The 23,956-nt window shown below is 54.1% G+C and overlaps 1 protein-coding gene across 1 annotated transcript in view; it reads right to left on the reverse strand.

Annotated features, from left to right (window-relative positions):
• The window catches only part of SHB (SH2 domain containing adaptor protein B), a 139,911-nt gene that overhangs the window by 20,918 nt on the left and 95,037 nt on the right, over window positions 1–23,956 (reverse strand). Inside the window, exons 4-5 of the mRNA XM_059073245.2 lie at window positions 12,388–12,559; window positions 6,195–6,314 (exon numbers count right to left, since the gene is read on the reverse strand). Coding sequence (XP_058929228.1) covers window positions 6,195–6,314; window positions 12,388–12,559 — 292 coding nt within the window. The remainder of the gene's footprint in view (window positions 1–6,194; window positions 6,315–12,387; window positions 12,560–23,956) is intronic.

Here is a 23,956-nt window from a genome sequence, read left to right on the forward strand (position 1 = left end):
CATCTGTTGGGTGAAGACTGGCTGCCCAGCAGTCAGCACAAACCCCCAGCTCCAAGCAGGAACCTGACGGGCCTCGTTTAGCAATCAGAGCAGGAGGCATTTTCTTGTCCCACCCCCTCCTTCCCACCTAGAGAAGGAGGTGGGGCCTTCCCACCATCCTTAGGACTGAGAAGAAAGACATCTTGTCCTGACCGTAGAGTCTTGGACCTGGAAGCAAATTTACCAATCAAATGCCAGACCCTCTTTCTATGGGAACGGGGGAAGACACTCGCCCATGTCATCCAGAAGCAGATATAGCCTAGACGCACCCGGAGGGCGCTTGACCTGGTGCAGCCCTGTCCATCTTGCTGCCTCCACGGCAATTTGTAAAGGCTCCGGGAAAGCTGGGAGGAGCGGAGACTGGCATATACCTGCTGAGCTGCGTTAATTATTACAACAGCTTCATGAGAGTGGCCTACATGGCTTTCTAGGTGATGATCAGGGAGGTAAAGTCATTGGCCGAGAACCACACAGCAAGTAAGAGATGGAGCTAGGATTCGAACCCAGGTCTCTCTGGCTGCAGAGCCCATGCTTTTCCCTCCACATCTTTAAAGGGCTGCCCTGGATCTCCCCTTGGGACGCGTGCCCACGTGCTGCCCACCCCTTGGACTGTGCTAGCTCGGGTGGCATGTCTGTGGACATGTCGGGGAGAGGGAGGCAGAGTAGTGTTCCATTTGACACCCTGGTTCATGAGTGGTTCTAGAATACAGCTCTGGGGACGTGACTGCAATGCTGCTCAAAACCTTCAGGAATGCTCCCTGACCTACAGGTTAGAGTCCTCAGCTCCTCAGCCTGATTACTAGGGCTACACCTCTCCTTGGCTCCCATCAATGTTATCGGTTGTTCTTACACAAGCTCTGCACTTCCTGCCTCTGTGCCATTCCCTCTGCCTGGCTGCCCTCTCTACCCTGTGCATAGGTCTAAGATCTGCCCAGCCTTCAAATACCCCCTCTTCTGGTTCCTTCCCTCTTTCACAGCCCTGAGCACTTTCTGCCTTGGGGAGCCTTAAACACGTTCTATGAGTATCTGAGTTACCCGGGTAAATACCACTTCTTCCCCGCTTGGGCTATGAACTCCTGGAGACTGGAGCCCACTAAATAACAAGACACTGAAGGGGCAGAACTTATGGGCTGAGGAGGGCTCCTGAGTGATCAGGGCTGAGCTGTACCCTGATGGAAAAACGTCAGACCCCAGAAATGTCTCCTGAGGTCAGAATCTGGGCTGCGCATTTGCAAGGATGCTGTGAAGTTTGCCTTTGGGGATTTGAAAGCTGAAGGCCCCTTTGTGAGGGCTTTCTGGGGCCACATCCCCCCACTGGAGTTGGGGCTCTCCGTGCTTAAAGAGAACAGGGCTGGGCCCTTGTCAAAGGAGCAGGGGCATCCCTGCTGAGGCCTCAGGAGGGACACTCTGTCTGTCCCCATCCCAGGGGGGCGCCCAGAGCAGGCAGAGCCTGCCTGGTGTACAAGGAGGCCCTGGCGTTCTCCCTGCCTCCCCGGCCCTCAGCAGCAAACCCTCTGGTCTTTGGAGTCCTGTTTCCCTCATCTTGTCCAGATTCCTTCGCAAAAACTCATGAAACTAGAACTTGCAAAGAGTCATTCACAGTCCAAAGTGCCTAAAGAACCCTTTTCATCCCTTTCATCCCTGCTTGCCTTTCCAAACAGTAAACTGTGTTAGAGGGTGTTTTCTTGCCAACTTCTAAAAGCTCAACCCTTCGCTTCCCCGAGGCTAGAGTGAGTGTAGCAGGGGTCAATGGTTGGTGCTGGGGCCAACGTGTGTGCTGGTGGCTGAGAGGGCGCCAAGGGTTTGATGCCCTGTCAGGTCAGGCTGGAGAGGGAAAGAGGGAGAATTCTGCAGAAGGAGGGGATGAGGGCAGTGTTCAAAAGCAATGAGGCAGGACCTCTGCAAGATTGCTTCACGGGTGGCGGCGTCCGCCACGGAGGGGACTTGGATGCGAGGAGGTGAAGGAGACAGGCGCCGTCTTGGATTGCCACCGGTGCGGGGGGTTTTGGTGAAGGGGCAGGTGGGTGGCAGCTTAGGCTGGTCCAGGGATCTGCCTGGTCCCCACAGTGGGAAGCAGTCGCCATCTCTCTTGTCAGTGTGGTCAGCTGCCAGCTGGGGGGCTGGTCAGTCACAAATCCCCTCTGAGTCTCAGTCTCCCCAGCCATGAAGCAAAGGGACTGGACCAGGCAGGCCTCTACGGTCGCTTCAGGTTCGACACCGATGACCTTCTGGCTGGTGTAAGGAGTGCTTGGGAGGGGGTGGGGAGACACTGGGCTGGGAGTCCTCTGCCTCCACTCCAGTCTCAGCTGGTTGGTCAGCTTCCTCTACCCTAAGGTGAGAACGAGGATGGTGATCTCTGCCCTGGCCACCCCGCGGGGCTGTCCCGAGGCGAACGCGCAGGCTTTCTAAATCGTGAAGTGCTGTGGATTTGCAGGGTGGAAGTGGGGTTTACGCATATGGGCGGGTGCCTGAGAGTGGGCACTTCAGTGGCCCCGTCACTAAGAACTGAGTCTCAGCTCCTCTGCAGGGCGCGAGTCCTGCCCAGGCTCTTCTGCATCTCCAGGGCTTTGCCTGGCCTGTCCCCTCCACCTGAGATGCCCACCAACTGTCCCTGCCTGGGGAATGCCTACCCTTTCTTTAAGGCTCAAGTGTACCTCTGCACAGCAGCTTCTCCAGACCCTCTCACTCCAGCGCCAGCTCCGGCCCCCAAGGGCCTCTGTGCAGACCTGCAAGCAACAAGGCCCAGACTGGGAGCTCTGCAGCCTGGGCCGGGCTGTCCTCACCTCTGCTCGCTCTCTGCTGCCTAGCCTAGTGCCTGGTACCAAGGGCTCTGATAAATATCTGCTGAGGGAAGGATGGGAGGGGTGGAGGGCCCTCTCCTCTGGGGCCTGACTCCCCTAAACACTTTCCTCCACCCTAGAATACCCTCATAGCATGACCCAAGTCTCACATGATAACATCGCTGGAATTCCAATGTAAATTTGCACCTCACTCCTGATAACGCCACTCCCCACGCTACCCCCACCAGGCAGGCTTTGGGATGTGAGAGTCCCTGGACCTCCACGGTGGCTGGCAAAGCTGGCACTTGCCCCAAGCAGCCGGGACATTCAGTACCAGGGCAGTTCCATTTGTGGCTGAGGTGATGAATGCCAGGTGTCACTCCCTGGCCGGCAGCCTGACTGGTCACTGGGATCTGAGGCTGCTCTGGAAAACAAGCCCACCTCCGCTTAGCGGGCTGCCCTGGCCAGCGACGGATGGCCTAGCCCTCCTCCCCACTGCTGGCCTTCTTCAAGAGAAAGCTGACCAGGTAAGACCACCCCTCTGGCGTTTGGGAGCTAATGGCTCCTGACAAGCATGCGAAACTAAGCCCTCCACCTCCAGCACCCATGGGCAGAGATCAGTCATCCAAATTGCACTCCCTGATGACGAGAACTGACAGGACGGGTCCAGGAAGGCAAACCTGGGACTGACGGCAGAGTGCTCTGATTTGGGACCCCAGCGCAGGCCCCTGGGCTGCGCCCTCAGTCTCCTCCACCTCCTCCCTTCGCTTGGGAGGTACAGGGGATCCTGCCACAGCACTCCAAGGACAATGGGTGGCTGAGCCCACAGGCAGGGGAACTCCCGAGAGCCAGAGACACGGAAGAGCATCTATGTAAGGAGAGCGGCACCACCTCTCATGCACAGATGAAGACACTGAGGCTCAGAAAGGTGTTGTGGCTGCCAAGGCCACAAGGCCAGCAAGTGGGGAAGCCCGGCCCCTGGGCTATAAGCCTGTTACAGAGCAGAAGAGAATCAAGGCGCTCTCCATTCCGAGAGTGGTCCTACAGTCTAGGGAAGGGCGTAAACCTGGAACGAACAGGGAATTATGCTCTTAGGACTTTGACAGAAGCACTCTTCTGAAGACCCATCTGTGAGCTGGCATTTAGGCCTGTTTGTATAACGGAGGGCATGGGCTCAGGGCACTCAGGAATGGACCACGCAGGCACTGCCGGCATGAGTACTCCTGCCACTGGCTCGAGATTCCTCGTGTGCTCCCATGCTGGCGCCTCAGCCCCAAAACGTCCTGGGAACTTGGGAGGCTGTTTCTTCCTTGAAGGCAGGGCTGTGGTGGGGTCCCCAGGGGCCACAATGTCCAGCCAGGCCTGCCCAGTGCAGGGACCCAGCACGCGCCCAGTGAATAAACATAAGCGCGATGGGGCCCTGGCCCTCACGGTGAACGACTGGGCCTGGCATGGGGAGCCCCACCCTTTTCTCTGTGCATTCAATCAGCCCTCTTGGGAAGACGCCTCTGGCCTGGTCCCAGATGACAGGATTCCAGGAAGAATGAGATCCACTGAGGAACTCAGAGACTGCCAGCGTGATGAGAGTGAGGAAGCCCGGGGCGTGGGCAGGCTGTCTGGGTCAGCAGGGAAGGGTGGTGACACAGGAGTCCCATCTCTGATGTCACCTGCTTCTTTTACCTCTTGCAGTCCAGAAAGGCACAAATCACCTTGAGGTGGGAAGGTGAAGATCTGGAAGCATCATTCATGGGCACCTGGGTTGCTAGGTTACCTCGAACAGTAAGGGAGGGAGGGGACTGCATGGAGCAGTGGGGAGTTGAAGACCCCCTGGCCCCAGGCAGCCCAGCCAACGGTGTGCACCTGTCCCCCACTGTGGCCCTCTGGCTTTGGCCGCCTCCAGCCCAGCCACGGTTTAGTGTATTGAATTTTCCTGGGCTGCAATAACTGGCCTGATTCTTTAAGCTGTCAGGCCTGATGGTGGACGATGAAGCATGCACGTGCCGTTTGTCCTGAGTGCCCTCCCAGCTGCTTAGAAATCCCCTCCACATCCTCCCTGGCAAGGAGGTTGTCCAGCTCCTGGTTGCACACCCCAAGTGATGAGATACTCGCTACTTCCTGAGGCAGCTGTGGATCACTCTGATTCCTGATTGGCTCTGTTAGAGAACTGCGCCTCTCACTGACCTGGAATCTGCCTGCCCATAACTCTCCCATCTACCACTTCTGCCCTGATGTCCTTGAGAGATCTGTGGTTCCCCCACATCTCCCTTCTCCACACCCTCCCTTCTCCAGGCGGACTTCCAGTGCCTCTGCTTCCTGCGCAGGCTCTGCTCTGCAGTTTGTCACTGTCCCTCTCAGGTGGGGTCAGTCCTGAGCAGAGAACACAGGCCAATCTCTCTCTCCTTGGCTGCACTGACCCTACTTACTGACTACACAACCCGGCCTACACAGGGCTCTCCTGACAGCTGTACCCCAGCAGGCCCTCACTCCATCACAGGGCCTTGAACAATGGCGAGTAGAGCAGAAAGGAAGCAGGCAGAGGGCTGCACCACTCCTGGTGGTCTGTGCTGCCTGAAGGGCCTGGGTTTATACCCCAGTTCTGTCACTAATTCTTTAAATCCCTCCTCTCTCCAGGCCTCAGTTTTCCTGTCTGTAAAGTGGGTTTCAGACAATCCGTTGGGTTCCATCCAGTAACAGCACTGAATGATGAAGGCCTCAATCAAAAAACACTTTTCTTATGGCAGGGCCACCTATCCTGAAAGCAGTGGCCTCGTATCCAGAAAGACCTGACAAGTGATAACGCCAGCAAGATTCTTCCTGGCTCTTCCCAGTGTTCCTCACAACCTTTGTGCGACACCTAAAAGTGAAACTTTCCCCAACAGCAACCTAGAACATAAGGAAAGGGTGGTTCTCACGGTGGCAGCAGAACAGTGGGGAGTCGAACACCTGGCCTTGAGTACTGGCCCTGCCCCTTGGGCCAGCCATGGCCCCTCTCTGAGCCTTAGTTTCCTCATCTGCAAAATGGGGACAACACGTTTCGCATCAAAGTGCTGTGTGAGAGTTGAAAGAGAGATGAGTCATGCTAAGCACTTCTGTAGTCCCTGGCTCACCGTACATGTGAAAGCTATTCTTGGATTTTTAATATAAATTCTAGGAAAAATGCCCCCGCTCTTTGGGGGGGGGGGGCAGAAACAGAGGACATAAAAACTCCTCTGTATCCCAGAAAAAGATCAAATTGGAAAAGCGAGGCTTGAAATAACTCATACTGGCAAGTTTCCTTGGGGAACACTGGCGGGTCTTTCTGCCCCAGACACTGGGGCCGGGCCACGCGTCGCTGGAGGCTGCCGAGGGCCCAGGAGGTGGCCAAGGTGTACTCACTTCAGGGAGAGGGAGTAGTCGTGCCTGCTGGTCTGGCTGTTCCGGACAAGGTAGCTACACTCCTTGCAGAGTCGCAGCAGGTTCTCCGCATCTCCTCTGCTGATGGCTCCGTGATACCATCTGCGGAGAAGAGACGGGGTCAGAACCCCGCAGGGACGGACCCCCACAGCTGACACCCTGAAATCCGCTCCTCCCCGAGGAGGCTCAGCCTCTCCGAGGGCAGCTGTCGGCGTCCCGGGCTTTCTTGTCACGAGGCAGTGCACGTGCGTTTGTGTGTGGGCGTGCACCTGTGCACATGTGTGTATCCGTGCGTTCAGTCATTCACTAGACATCGACTGAATGCCTGTTGCATGCAGGTCCTGGGGAGAGAACAGTGAGCAGACCTGCGATCTCCTCGCCGTGAAGCTTACGGTCTAGTGTGGAGGCTATGGAGGAAACGAAGCAGGTTGCCTGGCTTGGAGCTGGCGGGAGGGACTGCTATTTTAAGCAGCTGCCAGGGAAGCCTTCTGCATAGAGTGACATTTCAGCGTGAACCTGAAAGAGGTGAGGGAGGAAGCCACGAAGGACAGCAGCTGGAAAAGAGCGTGCCTGGCAGAAGGAAGGGCGGCAAAGGCAGGAGTGCCTGGAATGTTTTGGAAACAGCAAGGAGGCCAGCGTGGCTGGAGTGAGGCAAGGCGGTGGGGTGGGTGCTGAGGCCGAAGAGGCCACGCGGCAGGGCAGGGTCGGGGGCCTCGCGCTCAAGGCAATGCAGGGACTCTGGCTTTCTCCATCTGAGTGACACAGAAGCCGTCAGAGAGCGCTGACAGGAGGGACACGTGCTGGCTCTGTGACATCTGTGGGACTAGTGGGCGGTGCTCATCACTCAGGAGAGCAGGCAGTTGGGGTGGGGGTGGGGTCACACCGGTGCTCCTGCCAAGTGCATCTGGCATCCACTGGGCACGTGGAAATCCCAGTGTCACTGCTTCCGGACAGCATGTGGTGAGTGGCAGAGTCAGAAGGGAGGGGTACAGTGGCAGATGCCCGACTGCAGAACAAAAGGGGAACGTTGATTTTCGAGACTGAAAAAGCTGAAGGTGAAATTTCAGTGGCAGAGTGAGGATCCTAAGATGCCGGTCAGCGGGTATACTCAGAACGGGTCTCTGTTTACGTTACAGTCTCTGAGGGGCTGGATCAGTGGGAAGGTGGCCAGAGATGGGGTCAGGAAGAGAACCAGAGGTGCTGGATGGTCAAGGATGGATCACGCTTTGGCCGCTGAGTCACAGATGCAGCTCTGCCACTGGCCAGCCGGGCAGTCTGGGGCAAGTGGCTGAACCTGGGTACACCTTGGTTCCCTATCAAGTTAGGATCACTCCACTCCTGTTTTGGGGTTGTGAGGATTAAATGGGATGATGTATTAAAGGGCTGGTGCACAGCCTGCAATGGGATGAGTTTCCACAAATGGCAGCTACGAGCATCTGCTGAAAGAGACTGGACTTGTCGACGGCCAAGGGTCACTTCCCCAACTATCATTATTTCAGGCTGCTGCTCGCCGCGCGGGCTGCATCTTAAGCTCCCAGGTGTATGGGGGAGGCTGCCTCCTGGACCTGCCCAGGAGTGCCCTGTGAACAGTACCCGTGAGAGTTCCGGTACAGACATTCTGCTTGGAGAAAAGCGTCGCACTGCCTTTCTCTGCACTTTCTGCCATTTATAAGGCAGTGTTCTGAACAGTTAGCAGCAGTGGGGATGACATATTTATAACCTAAAAAACAGCCAACCAGCTCTAGGAAAACAAGGACTGGAGAGTGAGTAAGATGTGAGTATCCCCATCCAATGAGCATGTGACCGGGTCACGGATCGCCCAGGAGGTGACCGCTCACACTCCCAGAGATGTGAAGGCTCAGGATATGCTTAAGAAAGGATACATGACTGTGCTTGAGAGAAGAGGTTAGACAAGGATGGAGCTAACTTTAGAAATAAGAGCTAACAGTTTTGCCATGGTTGTTTTCCTGGGAAATTTCACCTGGGTAACACAGCCCCAGTGAGCTGACAAAAACGCTGTGTTATTCGGAAAACAAGTTTCAGCTATTTGAAGCAGAGCCGTCCTCAGGGAAGGCCTAGAAGTGGTCTCCAGGGAAGTGCTGTCCACATCTGCCCCCTGAACACAGGTCAAGCAGCACTAAGGGAGGCTGTGGCAGACAGGCCTCCGGGGGCTCTGGATCCTGTTAAGGATAATCCCTGGTGGGTAAACAGGATAAGCTGCTGGTTCCTTCCCCCGCTGCTCCAGTCACTCCACAGGGAAGAGAAAGGCAGGGGACTCAGGGCCGAGGATCAAAGGAGAACCAGGAGTTTGGGAGAGATGGGGCAAAGGACACTAGACTGGAGGATGGGGAGAGGGCAGCCACTGGCCAGACTGTCAGCAGGAGGATGGCCACCAGGAGACAGGATGGGCCTGGGTGGTCCTTGGGGTTGGGGGGCACGGCTGGGGACCAACCCCTGTGCCCGAGGAGGCTTTGTCTAGACTGAAAAGAGATTCCAGGCAGCAGGCCATCTTGGGGATGTGCTGGACTTTGCAGAGCTGGCCACTGAGGCCAGAACCATAGGGATTAAGAAGACTCAACCATAGCCATCCAGTCTAACCAATATCCATGAGCTCATCCAATATTTACTCACCACTTACTACACCCTTGATCTCACAGGACTGATGCAGGGAGATGGAGAATCAACAAATAGATTCAGGAAACAATGTCAGATAGTGACGAGTGCTATGTAGGAATACTGGGTTTGTGAGAAGGCAGTGACTGGGGCAGGGGAGGTGCCTACTATGGAATGAATGGACAGGGGAGGACCCCAAGGAGATGGCATTTGACCTGAGAATCTGCACTGTGAGAAGGAGTCGATCATGTAAAGAGCCATAGAAAACACGTTCTCTGCAGAAGAACCAGCAAATGCAAAGGTCCAGAAGGAGAAATGAGCGTGGGGTGTTCACGGAGCAGAAAGGCAGCAAGAATGGTCCAGCACTGTGAGTGTGGTGAGTAGTACAGGATGAGGATGGAGAGGAAGGCAGGGTCCAGTTCCCTGAGGCCTTGTGGGCCAAGGGAAGAAGTCTGATTTTATTCTAAGCATAGGGAGGGCAATGAGAGTTTTCAACAGAGATGTTTAAGAGATACTTGCTCTGGATGCTCTTACAAAAGGTTAGCCAGGCTTCCCTGAAGAGCGGCCAGGCAGGGAAATGAAGCAGGAGACAAGAGAGGAGGCTTCTGCAGTGGTCCAGATGGGAGGACCCGAGATAAGAAGATGGATGGATTCGGGCTGTGTTCTGGATGGAAAACCGGCAGAACTTACTAATGTACTAGATGCTGGTATAATGCAAACAAAGGAATCAAGATGACTCCAGGGTTGTGGCTTGGGCAACTAGGTAGATGTGATGCCGTTTGTGGAGGTGGGGAAGCTGGGGAGGAGAGGGTGTCCAGGAGAAGATCAGGAGTCCGGTGTTGAACGTGTTAAATTCAAGATGCCCATTCGTCAGCCAAGTGAAGATTCCACAAAGGCAGCTGGATGTAGGAGTTGGGAGCTCTGGGAGAGGTGTGGGCTGGGGAAGCGCACTGGTGAATCACCACCAGCATCCTGAAACTACCCAGGGAGAGCATGTAGCTGGAAACTGAGCCTCGGACAGTCTAACCTTCAGATCAGGTTGAGGCAAGGATCCGGCGGGGGAGGCAGGAGTGAAACCAGGAGCAGAGACTGTCTCCGAAGGAGGGAGCCGTCTACTGTGCTGGCTGCCACAGAGGTCAGAGGAGGTCACCTGGTAACCCGGGCAGAAAAGGGAAGCAGATTGTGGTGGGTGAGAGAGTAGCAGGTGATGGAAGGCAGAGAAGATGTGCTGACACGTGGGGAAAAGTTCCCAAAGTCCCACTTTGGGAACTTTGTCCATTGAGTGGACAGCTAGCTATTCACTGAGCCCCTACTATGTGCCAGGCACTGAGCAGTGGTGACCCAGGCAAGTTCCTGCCCTCATGGAGCTTATGTTCCCAACAGGGGCCAGAGCCAGAGGGGGATGTCCAGTCAGGATTACTTCTTTATTTGCTTTAAGAAGTTCATGACTGGCACATGTTTATATGCTGATGGTAATAATGACACAGGACGGAGGGGGCGGTGGGCTGCCTGAAGAAGGCCGGGAGCAGTTGCCCTGAGTACCTGAGCAGTCTTTCCACCGTCCCAGGAGAGCAAGCAAGTGGTAGGGGTACCCGGGCAGATGTGTGACTGTCCACCCTCAATAACCCTCTAAGACTGGGGCAGACCCCCTCAGTGTCCCGACGTTCCCTCTCCTCTGTGCTAGGGTGGAGAGAAGTAAGGGCTTCAAGGGGCCCCCTAATCTCTGAGGCAACACCAGTCCAGGTGAGGGATACAGTGAACCTGGGTCCTCAGGCTCCGCTGGAAGTGGGATGTTATTTAAGCCCATCTCTCGGGTGATGAGGCAGGGTCTCCAGCAGACCAGAATAATCCCAGAGAGATGAGACGAGGTGGGGGTGGGAAAAGCCAGTCATGACTCTGGACTTGGCCGAGGGCCTTGTTGGGTGGGAACAGGAAAGGAAAGGCAGAACTGCCCTCAAGGGGCCCATGAAGTTCCATCTGGGGGCGGGAAGAGGGTAGGCTGGGCCGCTGACCCCAGGCAGTGATACAGTGTGGAGAGAGGAAGCGCAGGGCCAGGAATCAGGAGATGCGCACTCTAATCCCAATCGGACAGACTCGACAGCGGCCTTGACCTTCTATGAGCCTCCACAGTGACTCCATGAACTGGTTGCTGCGACTGACCCAGGCAGACCTGGGTCAGGATGCATGCTGAATAGCTCCCAACTCCCAGGGATCTCTGGATCATATTTTGTTTGTTGATTAAAAAGCTCACAGTTTGATCAGAAATAAGCAAAACCTGCCACCCAATCTGTGTGGCTGCGAGAAGTGATGAACACAGCACCCGCTGGGAGCGCACCCCACCTCCAATGTGCTTGATATAGCAGGCGCAGGGCTGTCACAAAGGAGGCTGCAGCACACGCTTAAAAAGGGGCACAGGAGCACATGACCTCATTCGGAAAACTCTGCATCCTGCTCGGCAAGGGAGCATTTCCTGTGAGGGATGCACTGCCGGCTGGGTGAGACCAGAATCCCCTGGGCGGAGACTAACATAGTACATAATGCACACAAAGAGGTCTCGTAAGGAACCGGCTTGGTGTCAGCTAATCTCTTGGCCTTACTGGGTGCCTACCCTGTGCCGGCCATGCGCTAAGGGCGAGGGGAAAGTGTGTATGAGAGGAAAGTGAGGGGAGAGTGTGGGGTTGAGTCATGGAGTTCGAATCCTACCTCTGCACTCTGAGTCCTAGCCGAGGCTCCACATCTCTTAGAGCCCCGATTTTCTCATTTTGCAATAAGATGATAACCCCATTTATCCCACATTCGCTTGTTAAGAGGATGATACACCTGATGGTGCCAGCACAGGATCCAGGACGTGTTTTATTAAGTTCCTGGAGAAGCTCACTCTAGGGTAGGTATGTGGAATGATGAGACACTGAAAAAGCAGTCTGGGGGCAACTCACAGAGTGAGTGGCAGATGGGACTTTATCCTGGCGGTGATGAGGAGCCACTGAAAGTTTCAGAGCAGAGCAGGGAGCTGACACCCCAGCAGAGAAGGGAGATGATCACCACGGTCAAGGGGAGGGGCAGTAAACACTGAGCAGCGGTGTTGGGGAGAAGCAGGGAGGGAAAGGGGCAGCAGGGATGGGCCTTGGATGCCGATTAAAGCTGGGAAATCTCTGGGGAAAACCCAGATCAAGAGTGTCCAGGTCTTGCCCAATTAATATCAAGCAGATGTGGGGCAAAGCCATCACTACAGCTATAAAAATAAATCTAATATACAATTAGGCAGCAAGATTTAGTACACATTCAGCTTTTCAAAAACTCATTTGCTGGATGATGAAATTAGAAAGGAGCATGTAAGAGTGAGGGGTGCACCATGTGGACGATTTCACAGACCTTCCTACTAGCCAACCAAGGGAAGGCAGGCGATACAGTGTGGAGAGAGGAAGCACAGGGCCAGAAATCAGGAGACATGCACTCTAATCCCAATTGGACAGACTTGACAGTGGCCCTGACCTTCTATGAGCCTCCACAGTGACTCCATGAACTGGTTGCTGAGACTGGGCTTTGCTCCCTAAGAACTTACATTTGCTTCTCCAGTGGGACAGCAGGATCCACTCTCTCTCCCAGGATCCCACAGAACTCGGGGCTCCCATGTTTGATGGGCTTGAAGCCCCCTCCGGGAGCTCGAAGCTGGCGCCGCCGGTCCCGGGAAGGCGAGGGGGATGACTGCCGTTTCTCACTGCCGTTAAACTGGGCTGCGGGGGAGAGAGAAAAAGAGCACGGTTACCTGGTTACCCAGAGCTCAGCTCAAGGAGTGGCGCACAGTGGGGTCATGGTTGATGGTTCTCGCTGGGGCTTTACAACTTGCAGGCAGAAGAGTTCCAGGCAACGAACAAACATGGCTCAAAAGACGTGGGCTTCCTAAAACGGGACAAGCATGTGCCATCAAAAACAGATGGTGCATTCGAGAGGCTGGTTGAATCCCCAGAGGCCACTGAGCTCAGCCTTCTCCCCTAAGGAACCCTCCTGCAACCTCCATCAAAGGTGACACGGCACTCCCAGAGGGGGCACAGTCCCCTAGACAATTCCTCATTTTCTGCCAAAAACCTGTCTCAAAGTGGCTCCTCCTCCTTCCATTCTCCCATCCCACCTGGGGTGGCACAGGCCACATCTGCCCCCTTTCTCCTAGGACAACCCCAGAGAGTTCTAATCGAGGGTCATGTTGCATCACCCAAGTCTGCTCCTTGTCCTGGACCCAGCACCCAAGGGAGCCTGGAGCAGTGCCCGGCACAGCGGAATGGGTCCCCCAGTGTGCCTTCCTCCCGCCCTGGACCTGTGGGAGTGTTGTTCACCCCACGGGCTGGCGAGGATGCCTCTTGAGGGCAGGACCCTGGAGACACCCCACAAAAAGCAGAAAATACTGAGCTAAAACTGGAGTTGCCAGAAGTGTTCCTGGAGACTGGCTAGTCCACCTTGCAAGTTATCCCTCTGGGCTTCAATTTCCTCACCTGAAAAATAGGGATAATGACCGTACCCACCTCATGGGGTTGTTGTGAGGACTCTGCCAGGTGACGTACAGCCGTCTATCTTAGCAGAGCGCCTGGTGTGCAGTTAGTCTGTGCTCAGTCAATGCTATTATAAATATTTTCTTTTATTATGATTTATCTTTTTTTTTTTTTTTTTTTGGTGATATGCGGGCCTCTCACTTTTGTGGCCTCTCCAGTTGCGAAGCACAGGCTCCGGACACGCAGGCTCAGCGGCCATGGCTCACGGGCCTAGCCGCTCCGCGGCATGTGGGATCTTCCCGGACCGGGGCACGAACCCGTGTCCCCTGCATCAGCAGGCAGATTCTCAACCACTGCGCCACCAGGGAAGCCCATGATTTATCTTATTATTTTTATTATCATGTCTGCTCAGTGTGGACACAGTACTAAGCACTTCACAGAAGCTTACAAACTGACCTGAGTCCCACCCCCCCCTAAGCTGGCCAGTGACTGGCTGTGCTAAGCTGCTCAACCTCTCTGAGGCCCCATTCCCTACCTTACCAGGCTGCTGTGGAGATCACAGGAGGGACTACATCCTATGGGCTCAGCATACACAGCATGCTTAGTAAGCTGGGCCAGGGCCTGTGGCACGATGTTCCCCAGGCCACATCGAGGTGCAGGCCCATGGACACCCAATGGTATAAAATCTCCCCCCAACCAGCAAGCGTGGATGTGGTCAGCTGTCCTCCAACACCAGCCGCACAGCAACCAACCTCACATTCACAGAAGGTGCAGGGAAACCCCTGCCCTGACAGTGGTGATGTGCTGTCCGCAGGCATGGAGGACTGTGAATGAACCTGCTGCGTGTCTCAGGCACGGAGCAAGATCATCCATCAGGACTGCGAAACATTTCCATCCCTCCAAGACACTCTTCTGTTAATCACTACAGAAAACAGAGGGAAGGGGCGAGGAGGTTCCTGCCAATGGAAGGCCCTGAACAGGTTGGACCCATGTGTACGTGGTCACTCTCATGACTGCAGTGGGGTCCAGCAGGCTGTCCACCCTGGACTCTCATTCACATGTGCCAGGCACAGTTCAGGGTTGGGGAAACGGCAGTGAGCAAAACAGAAATCCCTGTCTCTGGAGCTCAGGGTCCGAGTGAGGAGAGATAGACGACAAGTGAAATGAATCAGATCCACAGCACACCAGCTGGTGCTAAGTGCTCTGGAGAAAACAAAAGCAAGACAGGGCAGGCCTCTTGAAGGATGGCATCTGAATAAATGACTGGAGGAAAGGAGGGCCGAGCCACGTGGACATCTGGGGGAAGGGCATTCCAGGGAGAAGGAAGAGCAAATTTAAGGGCCTTGAATTTAGCAACAGGCCAAGGGTGACAGAGAAACAACAGAGCCCAGGGCAACTGGAGGGACTGGTGTGGGGGGTGCTGGGGTGGGGGTTGAGGGAGCAGGGCCAGGTGGTGGGGCTTTGGAGGGCTTGGGAGGTTTTTCTTTTTTTTTTGGTGGTACGCGGGCCTCTCACTGTTGTGGCCTCTCCCATTTTGGAGCACAGGCTCTGGACAAGCAGGCTCAGCGGCCATGGCTCATGGGCCCAGCCGCTCCGCGGCATGTGGGATCCTCCCGGACCGGGGCACGAACCCGTGTCCCCTGCATCGGCAGGTGGACTCTCAACCACTGCGCCACCAGGGAAGCCCAGAACTTCGGTTTTATACTGAGAGAAATGAAGAGCCATTCTGATGTTCTGACGGCGGGGAAGGCTTTTGACCTGGCACTTTTTAACAGGATTGCTGGACTGACAAGGGATGGAGAACGCGGGTATATGGGAACTCTCCGTACTTTCGTCTCAATTTTGCTGTGAACCCACTTAAGAAAAAATTATGAATTAAAAAAAGAGAGAGCAAGATGGAAGGGGAGCAAGGCCAAGCAGCGAGGAAGCTCCTGCAGGATGGGCTGGCATGGGAGAGGTCGGTGGAAGTGACCGTGAGAAACCAGATTCCGGCAGAGGCACAGGACTGGTCTGTGTCTTCAGACTGGAGTGAGAGTGAGACAGAAGATCAAGATCACTTACAAGCTTTTGGCCTGAGTGCTGGAGGATGGGGCTGGCATCGTCCAGGTGAAGAAGACTCACAGAAAACTCTAAGCTCTGTGAGAAAGCAGGATGGAGACCAAGCTCCAACCTCCAGACGCCCACAGCCTGTGACGCCAGGACTGACAGTGTGGAGGAGGGGCAGAGGGAGGACTCGCTGGGGGCTCCTGCCCTCCTCTCCAGCTACGTTTCTGTCCTGTGTCCAACCACAGGGACACACAGCAAGATGGCAATGACCTCAAGGCCCTTGTAGGGAATACGTCCTGGGGTTGTGTGTCTGAGAAAGGCCTCCTCCATTTGGCTGATGAGCTGGGCTTTCACAGTGGTGATAGGGGGTGAAGCTCAGAGCTGGGGCCCTGGCACACATGTCACCACGGGCCCTTCCCTGGCTTCCCAGCAGCCCAGCTCCCCCACCAGGGCTCCCACTGAACCACACGAGCTCTCATGGCAACCAGTCAAATGGGGTGTATGCTCTGGGACGGGGCGTGAGGAAGAGGGGAAGCAGGATCTGACCTGAGCCCCCTAACTTGCAGAGTGCTGGATGGGTGACCTTGGGCGGCGGTGAGCACTATAGGATCGGGTAGACAGGTGAGGACCTGGTCATCCTTCTAAAGAGCTGAGACTTGATCCTACGATGGGTTGAATGAAGGAATGCCATTCTTCAGATTGGGCTTTAGAGACCTCTCTGACTGCTGATGGAGGGTGGGTTTGGGGGCAACCCTGGAGGCACAGAGACCAGTTAGGGAAGGCTGAATCCCTCAGTGATGAGAGGGATGTGAGAGGCGACTCCAACAGGACTTGATTACGTGTGGGGCGAGTCAGGGAAGACCCCTGTGTGATGCCACACTGAGATGGAGATCGGGGCACAGCAGGGGAGGGGGTCTGGGAGCGCAGGGCCAGTGTGTACTTTCCCACGAAGCCTCCCCTCTGCTAACTTTCTGATGTCGGGAATGGAGAGGAGGCAGTGCAGCAGGCCTCTGGCCCCTGGGGGTGAACAGTGCCAGAGTGGGCAGAGGAGCAGGGGTCGGGGAAGGGGCTAGGTGGGAGATGAGGTTCTAGGCTTAGTTTTGCCACAGGCTGAGGAGAGGGAGAACCCAGATGAACTGTAAGGCACTTTTACCTCTGACAACCTGGGTGTTCCACCGGCTAAAATCAGAATTGGGGGCTCTCTCCCAGTATACAATCCTACGACATACCTCCTGGCACAGAAGGTGAAAAGAGAGGCATGGAGCATGCAACACCGATCATGGAAGGAACCCAAGCTCTCACGACCAACGACCTGGCAACCTGCCTAGTCTCAGATCTCACCAGGTCCCTTTCCAGGCCGTGCTCTCTGCCTGCATCACCAGCACACCCTCCCCTCCCCACTGTCCACCTGACTGACTCCACTTGCTCTTCAGGGGTCACCTCTTCCAGGAAGCCTTCCCTGGCCTCACCTCCTTCCCAGACTTCCCTTGATCTCAGCCTATGGTACCCTAATTGCCAGTTTCCTTGTTTGACTCCTCATGAGCCCCTCAAGGGCAGGGGCTACACCATATTTGCCCCTACCTCCCATCCCTAGAGCATGCCCACAACATAACAGGTGTTCCAAGAATGACTAAATGAAGAAACTTAATGAGCTGCTGTTTCACTGTACTGGGGAAAAATATCAGTTTTCATACCAGATAAATTGGATAAAACCTAATAACATCCCAGTCAACACTGTAAACCCCCACCGAATTAATTCATACATTCGCTTGCAAGCATATAGCCATACATTTTAGAGAGAACAGGTGGTGATGAATGACAGGCTTAATTAGGCAAATCATTCCACCTAAAATAAAAATATACAAAAACTTCAAGTGATTCAGCAGCACAAGGAAAAAAAAAAGTTAAGAACAAAAGCTCCAAACACAACTGCTTTCATTCCTCTAATTAAGCTTCTCTTCAATCTGCAATTTAAAAAGGCAATTCTTTTAATTTAGTGATTTTCTGCAAAAGATAAAGGAAGACACAGCCCTCAAAAGAATATCTGCACTTACAGAAAAAGTATGCCACCCCTGTGAGTTGTTAGAATGACAGCATCTAATTAATTCCATCTATAGGCAATTACAAACAGAAGTCAGAGTTCTGAGGGAGGGAGGGGAGACTCAGACGGGCAGGGCCAGGCCTCTGGAGCCCTTTTGCCTTTGGTGTGATGATGGGGACCAGTACCCTGGTGGCAGTGGGAGAAGTGGCCCGGTTGACAGCTCTAGCAGCCTGTCTCCCGAGAGGGTGAGGTGGCCCTTCGTGATGTCCCAAATGTCCTTCCAAAAGCTCTGGTCTAATGACACGTCTCATTCTTTAAGACCCAGCTCAGATCTTCCAGGAGGCCCTTCCTCCCGGAAGATTAGCCTCTGCCGCTGGTGGTCCCCCTCCTACATGGATTATAGATTTTATACCAATCAGCCTTGAAGTTGGGTCATTGTCAAAGACAGAAGACGGCATTTCCAGGTGCCCACGAGAGCTCTAACCCTCAGGAAAACCCTGCCACCCTGTGGGCAAGGGAGTGGGGGCCCGGAGGAGGGGAGGAAGAACTCCTCCAGAGTCTCAGAGCGAAGGAGAGCTGCGCCTCACTCATTTAGTCTTGGAAACGACCACCACCTGTATGAAGTCTAGAAGCTTCGAAGGTCTGGCACAAAAGTCCCCCTTCCACAAAGCCTCCCCTGATCCCACCTGCTGAGAACTACCTTCCTCCTGGGTGGCTCACGGCACTTGGCCCTTCTCTTGTAGCTCAGTGGGCCCCCAGCCACTCTTCCCCAGTCAGCCCGGGTGTCCTGCGGGGGCAGCGCCTGGGATTTATTTTAGGCCTCTTTTTCCTCTCCAATCTCTTGTCTGTCCCTAAACTGACTGTAGTACTGGGCATCGAGATGGTGTTTAGTGAATATTTGCTTAGATGAAGTAAATGTGTTCCTTCAGGATCTGGCTCCTTCCTGTTTATCATTCAGGGCTGGACAGAGAGATCAGGTTCCAAAATGCCAAAGGGCCTCTAAAGCACAGCTCTCTGGGCTCAGAAACTCTTGCTGGCTCCTACTTCCCTGGGACGGAGAACTCACTCTGGTGCTTGAGGTCCTCTGTGACTTGGTGACAACCTGACCTTCTGGATGCATCTTCCCCTAAAAAAACCCCTCTAGGTTCCACACCCACACCTAGGCTCCAGTCACAAAGAATGGCTGGTCCCAAATCCATCCTCTGCCTTCCTGCCTCTAGGACTTTGTTATGTTGTGCCTGTCCAATAGAATCCCTTTCTTCACTATCTCTGGTGCAAAAGTCCTAGCCATTCTTCAGTTCAGCTTTAATGCTACCTCCTGGGGGGAAGTTTTGTCCTAGACCCCCCCACCACCAGGTGGATTCCTTTCTCCTCTTCTGAACCCCGCCCCCCCGTCTGTGCCACTGTCTGACCCCGCGCCAGTCTGTATTACAGTGCATTATGTAGGTGTCTTCTCAGAACTGGATGGAGATGGGGCCTCGTGCCTCAGCCTCTCCTGAACTTCCCCATGCCGACACACAGCCCATGGGCTGCAACAAGGCCAGAGAACAGAGGAACTGCAGCGGCTCAGCATCCTGGAAATGACGTGGACTCTGGAGTTAAGAAGATCCAGGTTTGAACCTTGCCTCTGTCACTGTTGTGTGACTTTGGGCAAGATCCTAAACCTCTCTGAGCCTTAGTTGCCTCTTCTGTAAAACAGGGCTGACAATACCTATACCATAAAGGATAGTGGAGGTGGTTAGTAACAGATGATGTACCGAAGTCCAGGCAGGCCCCCTGTACGTGGTGGTCCCTTCTCCCCATGGTCACATCCACGCTCAGAGCAGCTCCTTTACATGTACTCAAGATAAAGTACCTTGTATCAGAAACCATCTTCTCGGGCTTCCCTGGTGGCGCAGTGGTTGAGAGTCCGCCTGCCGATGCAGGGGACATGGGTTCGTGTCCCGGTCCGGGAAGATCCCACATGCCGTGGAGCGGCTGGGCCCGTGAGCCATGGCCGCTGAGCCTGCACGTCCAGAGCCTGTGCTCCGCAACGGGAGAGGCCACAACAGTGAGAGGCCCGCGTACCTCAGGAAAAAAAAAAAAAAATTTCCATCTTCTTCTCCAACCTGTGCTGGAATTCCTAAGTTGGAAGCTCCAAGAGGACAGGACATATTCTGTTTTTTTTCAAAGGTGAATTCCCAATGCCTAGAACAATGCCTGATATATAGTAGATGCTTAGAATCTGTTGAGTTCATGAATCTCCATCCAGATTTATGGTCAGCAGGACCAAAAAACCTCATTCATCAATCAAGAAAGGAAACTTAGAGCTGGACTCTCCATCTCAAATTATTTTAAAATAGTTTTGAAAAATGGCTTGACCTTTACTGAGTGCTTCCTGTGCATAGGTAATCATACTTGAGGACCCAACGTGACATTCTCTTCTGACCCTCACAACGAACCGAGGAGGCTGGTGCAACTTCACTTACATTTTTATGAAGGGGGCCTGGTGCGGGCGAATAGCCTGCCCCAGCAGACAGAAGCAGGCTGTCACGCCAGGCAGCGAGCCCCAGACCCCAGTCCCTGTCCCTCTGCTTTGGAATGGAAACCCTGGAAAGCCTCTAGAAGTGCCTTTCTCTGGGGACGGGCAGGGAAAGAACAGTCGACAGTCTGCCAAACATCCCCCAGCCCTCTGGGCGGACCACGAGTGTGGATGGTGGCCCCTAAAGACAGGGTTCATTCACAGGGAACCGGAAGGGAGCAAAGGGGGCCCAGGGTCTTGGGTCCCAGGTGAGGCCTGTGATGTGCTCCAGGTTCAGTGGCTGCTTCTTTCTGGCTGGCCTGGAGTCTCCGGCCCTCCCAGTTCTCCAGTACAGGACAGAGTCCTTTAAGCATAAGGCAACAAGGATTAGAGAACTGAAAACAAAACCCTGTGCATGGAGCTCTCACGTGCTAAAGAGGCTTCTTTAGGCCCCGTGTGGATGAGGTGGGAGTGAATACGGGGCTGACAGGAGGGGCCTGCAGTGTTCCAGGCCTGGTGTTTGTTTATGGATGTCCTATGACTCTGAAAACACAAGGGCACAGAGAACAGAAAGAAGGTGCACAAGCTATCCCTTCCACACAGTCCTGGGCACTGATTCCTCCACACCGCTGATGGCCGGGTGGGTTTGTAGTGGGTGGACAGGTGGGGAGTGGGGAGGGCAGGGGTGCAGAGGCATGGAAGGGGCTGCAGCCCAGGCAGTCATAAGCCCCCAAGAGGGGGCAATGAGGGAGACTACGCATTGGTTTGGGAAGGTGGGGGGTCCCCACGACCCAGAGTCTATGGAAATACCACAAGCTTTCACGACGATGAGCAAACACTTGCACTTGACTAAAACTCTGTTCCTATGACAACGGTCCTCTGTTGCTTCAAGTTTCTAAACGTATGTTCTGCCTCATCTCGCCTGCTCCTCATAGTAAGACAAGTATTAGAATTCCCATTTTACAGCTGGAGAAACTAAGGCCCAGAGAGGTGAAGCCCCCTTCTCCCCTGCAGTTCAAGAGCAAGCCTCACTCTCCCCTCTGCCTGGTGAGTGAAGGCTGTGCCTCTAGGTAGGTTGTAAGGCGATGGGCAGCCTAGCAAATGTTTTGGTTTGCTTTTCCAGGATCACCTATGACAGGCCTCTGTGTTCTCCTTGCAGACACACGCAGGCCCCAGGGCACCAAGCTGCCACGTCTCGTGGGCAGTGCCTGAGAACAGAGGTTCTCATTACGAGAGGGGGCAGTGGTGACTCCCCGAGAAGCAGGGCATGGGGAAGCCTGCTTGGGCTCCAAGAATCCCATCTGGTTTCCAGGAACGCTGTCCATGAATGTACACCCAAGCCTGGACTGGGGAAGGAGGGCCTGGCGTTAAGGGGGCGTGCCTTCGTCCTCCTATTCTGCACCCCAAAAAGGAAGCATGGACACCGCTTCCTGGTGCAAAGACCCTGCCCCAAGGGCTGCTACTTGGCTGCAGGAAAAGTAGGGAGAAATCCTGATGAAAATGATGAAATGACCCAAACGCAGAGGACTTCACAGCTGCTGAAGCAAGCCACCTCCACCATCATAACTCATTTTATAAATGAGGAACAAGAGCTGTAAAAGGGACTGACTTGCCCCATGTCAACAGCTAGATTTGAACCTGGACTTGAACCCGCGTCTTCTGAATCCCAGGGGCCTCTAACAAGTTCAGCACAAATCCTGTCTACAGTGCAACAGGTTCTCAAAAACAACAATAGTAACGATAATGATACCAAAAGCGAGCCTCCACTGAGCACTGACTGTGCCCCTGACTCCTGGCACCAATTACCACCTGGTTTTATAGACGAGGAAACAGGCAATTTGCCCCAGGGCATCCTGCTAGCAAGGGGCAACACAGGGCTTTAAATCCAGACCCTCCAGCTCTCCTAGTTCTGAGCTGGGCTCAGTGTCCGATGGAGAATGCCCCCTCAGGTCTGAGGTAGTGTGTCTCCTAACACTTTAACCTGCAGACACCCACAGACACTTAGAATCAATCCTAGGCCCTGGGAAAGGGACTTCCCCCATCCACAGGCCTCAGAGGACCTGCAGCGAGCAGGTTGGGGCATTTGTGGACATGAGTCTCCTCTTCCATGAGTCCCAAAGCCCCGGCCTAGCTGCTTATATGTTTCTGCTGCTGCCCCTCCACAGATGGTGGTGGGGGAAGGGAGGAATGACAGGAGGGTTCAAGCAGGTGCATGGCTCTCAAGGGACTGCTTGCCAGCTACTGGCACACCAGTCTCCTCACTCACAACACGGCATCCGGACGCACGGGTCAATCCTCAAACACCCAGGGACACACTCTCGGCCTTGAGTTCAGACCAGAGGCTGCAACCACAGCAGACAACAGCCACTCACAAACGCCCCTCTTCATGCAGGTCCCTCACCCTCATCTCGAGAGAAGAGAGGTATACAGCACGAAAGAATGATGTGAAAACGTATCATCTCTGTGTGAGCAGACTGCATGATATCTATGTATTCTGTGTCCTGAAGAGAACTTGGGGTTGGTTTTCCTGAGAACTGATTTATTCAATAATTTAACAAATATCTGTGTGTTCGTTATGTGTCGGGCACTGATCTACGTGGGGTCCCAGGTGTGAACAAGGCTGGCAGAGTCTCTGACCTCGCAGAGCTTAAAAATTTCTATCCACACAAAGATCTCTGACCTGCCAAGCAGAAGAGCAAAGATATTCTACTAAACCTTTGGGTTTCTTCCACACAGGAGACAAACGCACTTGAAGAAAAAAAACATTCCTATCAATATAATTAGCAGGCAAACCAAAGCTATGAAACACCAGTGTTTTTCTTTTTCTTTTTTTTTCTAGGTTACTAAATGAATTCATTCATATGTCGAACAGAAAAAATAACTGGAAAAACCTGTCCCTCAGCCAAAGGAAGCGAGTGATCCCAGTTCTCTGCTTAAAGCCCCCTTCTCTCTGCAGACCTGCTGTTCACACGTGTTAAACATTAATTACAACTGTTACTCATTACATAGCAAAAAGCTCCGAGTACAAACACAATTGTTAATTTCCTCCCAGGCCCAAGGCATTCTGGGAACCTGAGCAGGGGGCAGGAAGCGCTGCAGGAGCCCCAATGGGGCCAATGGTAAGGAGAAGGTGGCATGTGCTGGGTGTGCCAGGTGATGGTGGCAGGTCTAAGATTCCCCGAGGAAACTTCTGCAGAGTCCGAGCCTGTTTATTCTGAGTACACAAGGATGAGTCATGGGCTTGGTGGGAACAGTGAGCCTGGAGCAGGGTCTGATGGATTCAATGTCAGCACTACCACCTTCAGAGCATTTGCATTTCACGGTGACAGTGACAAGTCACAAGCTCAGCAAGAAGTGGGCGCAACTGCTTCTGCCTCCAGAACAGCCCAAGCCACCTCGCCCCAGCCCAGCTGAAGAGAATGTTCAGACCTGCCCTTTACGCACTCTCGATGTCAACACAGCAGTGGAGAGAGAGCCTGAGCCGAGTTCATTAGCTGTGTGACTGTGGGCAAGCTGCTCACCCTCTCTGAGCCCGAGTAGTGCCATCTGTGAGATGACAATGAAACCACACCCACCTTGCAGAGCTTCATAGGGTTAACCTGTGCCAGCCTCCTAACTGGTGTTCACTAGCTGTTAATTGCCTGCTCCTCCTCCATCATCCCCCTACCTTCATAGGATTATTTTAAATTAGCCAACTGAACTGGCTCAGAGATGACTCACAGTTGTTTAGGAAACAGACATACCTGAGACCTTACTTTCCCCTTTCTCTGCCCTTTGAGCCTCACTTGATGAGCTGGGAAAATGTCAAAACTCAAGAGGGTGCCTGCCTAAGGGGTGACCAACACAGCATTAGCACCCCCCATGCTGGCAGTAACAAGTATGTATCTGGTGGTTCCAGAATAAACCAATGCACACCCATACGGGATGTGGTAGGAGCACAGAGGGGACCCAGCACAACCTGGGATGAGGGTGGGGAAGGGACTGGCCATGTCAGAGGAGGCTTCCTAGAGGAGGTGGCACGGACATCACCCGAGCAGAGTTGTGACACCGCCTTCCCTAA

This window comes from Kogia breviceps, chromosome 8 (genome assembly GCF_026419965.1).
Source record: "Kogia breviceps isolate mKogBre1 chromosome 8, mKogBre1 haplotype 1, whole genome shotgun sequence".
Taxonomy (NCBI): Eukaryota; Metazoa; Chordata; class Mammalia; order Artiodactyla; family Physeteridae; genus Kogia; species Kogia breviceps.